At 34.8% G+C, this 8,082-nt stretch overlaps 1 protein-coding gene across 1 annotated transcript in view; it reads right to left on the reverse strand.

The window, feature by feature from the left end:
• Nucleotides 1–379: 379 nt before the first annotated feature.
• Nucleotides 380–8,082, reverse strand: part of PPIP5K2 (diphosphoinositol pentakisphosphate kinase 2) — a 41,532-nt gene continuing 33,829 nt past the window's right edge. Inside the window, exons 28-30 of the mRNA XM_009328715.1 lie at nt 4,604–4,735; nt 2,852–2,980; nt 380–2,186 (exon numbers count right to left, since the gene is read on the reverse strand). Of these exons, the coding sequence (XP_009326990.1) occupies nt 2,083–2,186; nt 2,852–2,980; nt 4,604–4,735 (365 nt within the window). The 3' untranslated portion in view covers nt 380–2,082. The remainder of the gene's footprint in view (nt 2,187–2,851; nt 2,981–4,603; nt 4,736–8,082) is intronic.

Here is an 8,082-nt window from a genome sequence, read left to right on the forward strand (position 1 = left end):
TGCATAAAGAAATTGGACTAAAAGTAGGTTCAAATCCTCCCAGTACAGTCCATGTTCTGCCTTACTGCCAGAGTAGTAATAGGAAATAGAAGAGCACTCACAGTGGTTCTGTATTTAATGTTACCATTCTGGAACATGAGGAAGGACTGCAGAATGTGTGACTACCGTTTACCTTTTTGAGGAGTGGTTTCAGTGTAAAATGATAAACTCTCATTTCTTATAAGTCATGTCCTTCACTGCCAAGAGAAATTTTGGCTTATTTGTATATTAATGGCTTATTTGTAAGGTTTTTTCCACAAAGACTACTACGTCAACTACTCACTGTACTTCACATATACTCTTAAAAGAAAACAAAATAGAGAGAAGTTGCCAGCGACCTTGTTTTTATTTACGAGCACATAATAAAAAGTTATGCCACAGCTTTGGTTGACTGGAATGATACGCATACTTAAATTTTAACAGGTTGTTTTTTTTTAAACGGTAAACAAGTGTACATTCAGTTGTGTGCAAGACCAACACTGTCAATAACAAAATTACACTACAGAAAATGAAATGTTTTAAGTATATAGCTGTGAAACCCTTCATATTTTTGGTATTTAACCAGCATTTTTAGAATTAGTCTGCTGAAGCTGTTTCATGTGTGGTAAACACTGAAAACAGACCCTGTGGCAAAGTGAATGTAATTATAGTTGCACTGGCTCTGGAGACGAATAAGAGCCCTACTTAAAAATATTACTCAGAAGCTACATCTTCTGCAACTTAAATGTGAAAGGAATTATCTAACTTGTAGTTTATGAATTCAGTTATTAATAATCAGCCACTTGAACTTACAAAAGTGGACAATATTTTCATACACTTGGGATAATTATAATCATTCAATAATTTTTCATGCCACAGATAAAATCACAAGAACTGCTGAGACTGGGTGATTCCTCTACATAACCCAATAACTCAAAGTTCCACTGACTTACTAATGCTTCTCACAGCTCTTATAAAATCTTCAATGTGTTGTTTGGTTTATTTTGTTTTATGAGAGCTGTTGTCAACCGCTTAGATTGGAAGGAGGGAGGTATGAAATTCCCAGGCCATGATGAATCCTGAGTATTTTGCAACAGTGAGCACTGAGTTCTGGTAGACCACAGTCTCTCTCTACTCTGAAGGGATGATAATAAAGCATAGATGGAATATTTACAACTTCTAGGATAAACTTACTAGCAGACCAGCTGTAACCATTTCTCTTTTTATAAAACCTGCTTTTTAATATCACCTTTTTGTAGAAACATATGGGAAAGCAAATAAAACTGTCTTTTTGGTAAACAAAAGTTTTTGATAAAAACATATAAAAGACAGTTTTATCTGCTGGATGATATACAGGTACCCGTATACAAGCATGTATACTAAATAACAAAAGAGAAGGTGTATTTGAATGTTACAGGTCTGATGTAAACACAGAATAGAAATAAGGAGAGTCAAAAGTGACAATACATTAACTCACTCCATCATGCCTAATTATTGCAGCATATATGATATAAAATAATTCAAGTGCAGAAAACATCTGCTTATCTTCAAAACCAGGCAAAAGAGATCTCTTTGGAAATGTACTTAAATTAAAAAAAAAGATTCTAGCCAAGATGTGTGTTACATTTCAGCCCACAAAAGAAATTCACAGGGAGATTATAAACTCCTGAAAATAGAAGTTTACAATGACAACAGACAATGCCTTCATTACAGTGACATCAACAGAGCCACTGTAACACATACCCCTGCATTGGTATGTTCTTTTTGTACAAGTTTATAGTAAATATCTGAAGACACTGAAAAGGTTCATGTCCAGCTTTTCCATTAAAGGCGTGCAGTTCATCAAACCGATAAATAAATATATTTCCTGAAATGTTTTAGAAAATGAGAAAAGACATTTGACCTAAATATGTAGCGTGCACACTAGTTAACTATGTATAAACTAAAGATTCTTAAATGCACTATGAACTGCAGACATGAATGGCTTTTGAAAGCTCAGTAATTTAGTTGGACACACACTAAAGAATTGCTTAAGAAGTTGCTTCCAGTTTTGTCTGATCAACTTCATTTCTTCCCAGAAAGAGTTTCACCACTAAGTTCTACATCTAGCGAGGCCTCTTCAAGAGATAGCTTAACATTAGATACACAAACAGAAGATCCAGGGGTAGCTGTACAGATACAGAAAAAAAAGTATTAGGTTTTACACTTAAGAATATCTGTGCTGAAAAGTATCAAAAGCAAGAAAAATGCAAGTTACCTAGCACAGAAACACACACAAAGCTACACTGTATCTAATGACATCAGAAATGTAATGGGATTTTGTTCTAGGGGCCTTCAAAACAGCACAACTATCCAAAAGCAGACAGTGTAGCTGGCCGACAGTTCAGACTGAATATACGAATGATTGAATGCATCATCATGTTATCAGCAGCTTTAGTCAGAACCTGGTCACAGAGCAGGTAAATGTTTAGAAAACTTCTTAGAAATTCTGCCATTTAAATAAATAAATTTCCTTTGCTTGTCTTACTTGGAGATAGCTGGAAATACTGTCACACTTAAAAACAAAACAAGACCCCATGAAGTGTCAGGCCATAGAAATTCTTTCAAACGCTTCAGAGGACAACAGAAAGTAACTATTAGCACAGTTTCACTGCTAAAATTATTTGTGCAATGTTATTGAGTTCTCGCTGACCCGTAAAATGATGCCACTCACATAAACAGGGAATGTTAAGAAATAGCTGCCCTAAGAAACTATGTAATATATAAGAAAGAATCCTACTGCTGGAAATAATGTAATGAAGTTAGCCATTCTGCCTCTGCAGAAGTTACTTACATAAGGTTGGTTTCTCTATTGCTAGCCTTTCAGGCAAAGTTTCAAGTGGCGTTGGTTGAATTTTTGCAGGGGTATATGTATTTAAAGAAATTTTTCTTCCTGACAGTGGAATCATGTAAGTTGGAGAAGCTGAAATGGGACGGGGGAGGGGGGGGGGAAAAAAACTGGTGGTGGGGGGGGGTGGAAGAAAAGATGCACATCATTAATAATAAAAAACCTCTCACCAGAGCAAAACATCAAAAATAGTAGCCACAGAACTGTGTATCTGTCCAGCAATGTAGATGCCACAGTTACACAACCTGCAGCTCAGCTATCGATTTTTGACTCTAGTGTCAAAACTTCAAAGCATGAAAGACAAATCTGAAAATCTCCTTTTCACTTCAGAAAGCGACATGATAACTCCATGCTGCTAAGGCAGCTAAGCCAAATTTCAGTAACAGCTGCCTTGCCAAGAGAGTGGCAAAAGCATTAGTGCTACTTCTCATAGGTTATGAAGATTTCGCTAGAATAGGCATTTAGTTCAAAACCCCTATGAAGAGTTCATACAATAGATTATTCTCTAGACAACTTCCAAACGTTACAGGAAAGCAGAAGGACAACAAAGCACCTATGGCCTCAATTCTATCAGGTCTAATTTCCAACCACTCCTTTGTAGAAAGGTGACAACCAGACCACCACAGAAGTATGAGTTTTTTAAAAATATTTTTTCATCTTGTGTACTCTAAATTCTGAACTGATTTTGAAGAGACACAAACTTCCTAACCAGTGTAGCAAAGCATTTTAAATAGCTAAGAACTTTAAAATACCTGTAAGCCTCCCTGAGTTCTTTTTCAGTAACATCAGTTTTCTTAAATTACTTATCTTCCTTCTCAGATATAGGAGGCCTACCCTATCAAATTAGCTGCTGATTAAAATCTAAACTGTTTAAAACTAAAATAACAGAGAAAAAGGAAAAATCCTGTAACAGAAAAAAAAGGAAAAATCCTAACATCTAGGTAATCTTTGTATCTGTACTAGCAAGTACAAATTTTCTGATTAAAGCATAAGTCTTTAGAGATTTCCTCAAGAATAATGATTTTCAATCCCCGACCCATGAATTACAAGCATCCTAATATGTGGTAAATCTGACCTAACTGAAACTGTTTCCAAAGACACAGCAGTAGAATCACAATAGGAAGTCATCTTCCCAGAGACATGCACATGGATAGAACTCAGTTTGCATTTCATTTCAAGATCACTTAAACATTACACATACAGCACAAACTACTAAAAAACTAAGTAACTGCAAGATACTCCACAGGTGAAACCCCAAATAATATTGAAAGAAACAGGAAATAACACAGTTTTAAGATGCAAAAGGCTTGTAAAAGGCAACACTACTCTGCTGAGGTTACTGCCAGTACAACAGTACAGTATAAAGCTGGAAATACTCCATGCTCACTAAAAAGCATTCCTTGTAATTCAGCTAACAGTGTGGACAGTACGGAGAAGTTCATAATGTGAGGGAATAAACCAATTGCAATTTCATTGAATCCTTAATTTACTACCCGAGTCAACAGATTACTTCAATGAATTATGACAGCATCCATACCGCAAAAGGATACTGCAAAAATTAAAATTATGGTTTATGTACAAATTTCATTTTTTTAAACCAGTATGCTTAGTTTACTTGTTAGCTGTAAAATATCAGAAAGATTAACTAGACAATATTTAACAATTTAAAAGAACACAATTACAAACTAAGATCAGTACATGTCTCCTGTAGATTTTCCCTTGATGGAGCAGCAACAGAGGCAAGGAATTCATCCACCTGCTTCAGAGACAAGGAGTTGTGTAGAGTTTCCAAAGGGCAAATAGAAGGCACCATGGAATATAGTTCAAAACCTGAAAGAAAAATAATAAAAAAAAAGATTTCCAAACATAAGACAGGATTTAAGCTATTGCATGGGCAAGTATTAATGCATGATAAAAAGTACTTATTTTAAATCAGCACATGCAGACATAGTACTCTTGAAATCATGGACACTAAATATTAAAGGAGTTGGAACAAGATGTGCCAATTTCCAGGATGTACTAAACTAAAGACACCATTTAACATACCATGGGATACAAATCCCATGTATGCATAAAGTGGTCTTCAAACATTACAACTGTGCTCTACTCCCAAATCAGTTCATGAAAGATAACTTTCCTCTAAGACAAACTTAGTAAATCACTAAAAAAAAATGATTGTCAGGAAATGGTAGTATTTCTCCAACTCATTCTCATACCTGGCACAACACTGAATAGGTAACTCATTCATGCAAGTAAAATAGGATAGCTATGTTGTAAACTGTTAGCAGAAAAGAGCTAAAAACGCTACAGCTTCCAAGAAATAAATTTGCAGAATTCATGTTCTATCATCTTCAGTTTTCTGTGAAAACAAACTGTTGCCTTAAATATCAAAGGAAAACCACTGTTAGCACTTTTGTACCTTAAGGTTACATGTTTTAACTTTGTAAGACAGATTTACACCTACCTTTATGCATTTAAAAACAGTACTTAAAAGACTAGAAGTTTCACATATTAGAACAGGTAAGTATAGCAACCCAAATCTAAAAATTTATTGGACTTTGCTTTTCTACATTAGTATTGATCATACACCAACCATGCATATCCATATTACTAACATACTAAAAAGCATTTAAACGTCTTGGCAAAAAAAACCCCTGCCGTTCTCTGAAGTGATGCAAGTTTGATAACTCAATGAACAGCTCTTCATCCAATTGCATTTCATAAGAGGAAAATATGTCCATTAGTGTTTTCAACATACAGCTGTAACATTACAACTTGACAATTCAATATTGTAAAAGAAATGTAGCAACTGTAAATTTAAGATATTTAAATGAAGAAACGATAGTGAATGAAATAATGTTCAGAATTTCAGTTCAAGGTACATTTATTAGAGATAGGATTATGACTGTGAACTGTTCCCTCCCCTAAAATAATAAACGTCAATATTCCTGTGATATCCAGTGTTCCCCATTCGCTCCCCATTTAGTGCTTTGCATAGAGAAGTAACTCAACAAAATTTCAGCCCCCAAATGTCTGTATTTATATTTGGATCCACCTTGGCCATACTCAAATTTGAGGGACAGTCGCTTCAAATATACAATCAACTGAAGTGTACTTAAGTCAGCTTCACTTATATTACAAATAAAATGTTGCGTTTCATGGAAACTTGATTTTCATGTACAAAAGAAACACCACCACATACTTAATTTCTATTTTCCTATAAAGGCAGTAGCTAAGCTTCAGTGTAAGCACTAAGATGTTTGGCGTACATATTAATATCCTAAATAACTATGCATGCATGCAAAGCGCAAACCCTTTCTTTGCATTACGGTAAAATGTGAGATTTATCTCTTTACCCTGACAGAAAAGTCACTATCACTCGAATGAGAATTTATTTTTTTAATTTTGCAAAGAAAGTAGTGGGACAATGTCAGGTTAACTTTTTAATAACTATTACTATTATAGTGCAGTGTTACAGAAAACCAGAAAGGAATTTCAAAATACACCCATGCCCTTTCAAAAAAGAAAAGAAAAAAAGTTGTCTTCTTTCAGGAATTTCCCCTCCATAGGTTTTTGTTCAGTTTTGACAATTCTGCTATCCGATAGCATACTACAACATGTTGTTGTAGTATCTTTGCATCTAAGGGATATGACCTGGAAATCTATGTACAGTGTTTTATTTGAATATTTTATGATAAATATTTTATGTTATGAGAAATAAATTTTAATTTTAATGATGAAGAAGCCTGACAGTATCCCTTTAAAAAAGCAATTTCCTATAAACTAACAGCCTTTGAGTTTTGGGTATATTTATTCTCAAAGGACTGTCTGCATCAAAAGGCAAGACAATGAAAGGGTTAACGCAGCACCTCAAAAAGCCACCCTGCTGTCTTACATTTAAAAGCTATAGAGACATACCACTGGAGCCTAGAAATTCCACAGAGGAAATGGACCAGCACCTAAAGAGGTGTGGGTGTTCTGCACAGAGGCCCAGAAAATAAGGTAAAGCACTGTCAGAAGATACTTGTTTCACCATGTTCCTTGAACTAAAGATGGGGGGGTAGTCTGAAATGAGTTAAGAGGGTGTGATAACAACATAAAAATAAGAAAAAACAGAGTGAAATGGACAAGGAGAATCAAAATGATAGTGCAGAGGACAGACAAAACAACATCAATATGTTCTTATGTTAGTAGAAAACCCTTGGAAGCCTGCAATATGCTTAGGTTTCATAGGAGCTCATACAGCATGCACGTAATTAATCTTGTAAAAGATGTGTGGTAAAACTACTGTATTAAATGAATCAGAACAATCAATGCATTCATTAAAAGCAATTTAGATTGTTTTTTAAAAGAATGCAGTCACAAAAAGATAGTGCTAAATGAAACAGAAAGTAATCGTATTATTAGGCACTGATACTCAAATGCAGTTCTTACTTTCTGACCTTGTATGTTTTGGAAATACTATTTGGTTTGAGTCTAAAGACAAAAAACGGACTCCTAACTTTCCTATTTGAAATAGGACACTAGAACTGGCCTTTTAGATCAAACACAGTCTTAATGGTATTAATTCAGCCTTACTATAGCAGTTTCCCTTCAAGAAGCACTGTAGTGCAAAAAGTCACTATGGATTCCAAATGAATATAATAAAGGACTGCTTTGCTTCTCAGCAAAGCCAAACAAAAACTTAGTCTTTTTTTTTTTAACCTTGTTTCTAAGCAAATACATTTTGAATCTAACATGAAAATGCTGATGATTTCCACTGCAGTTTCAACAGTATCACCATCACTGTACTCAGCCAGCAGTCATGCACATTTTAAAACTGCAATTAAGAAATCTGGAAAAGCTACATTAAGATCCAGTGGATGCTGAAGACCGAGTCTGGTTTTCATGAATAGGATATATTTTGGGCCTATTTGATCGCGTAGAAAGGTAGGCACGAAATATTTTGCTGAGGAAGAGAAAGACATACCTCTGTCCTGTGTGTTAAACCAGACTTATTTTGTAACTATGGTAGACTGAAGACAAGTTAAATCTCACTTCTGAAGCTCAAGAGGTCAATGTAAGCAACAGGCAGCTCTCTTACTGTGATTTTTAGCGCAATATTTAAGTAATTTGCACATCTGATGAACAGAGAAGTATGATAAGGTAAAATAAATTTTTGTCCAATGACAAATATA

This window comes from Pygoscelis adeliae, unplaced genomic scaffold (genome assembly GCF_000699105.1).
Source record: "Pygoscelis adeliae isolate BGI_AS28 unplaced genomic scaffold, ASM69910v1 Scaffold16, whole genome shotgun sequence".
Lineage (NCBI taxonomy): Eukaryota > Metazoa > Chordata > Aves > Sphenisciformes > Spheniscidae > Pygoscelis > Pygoscelis adeliae.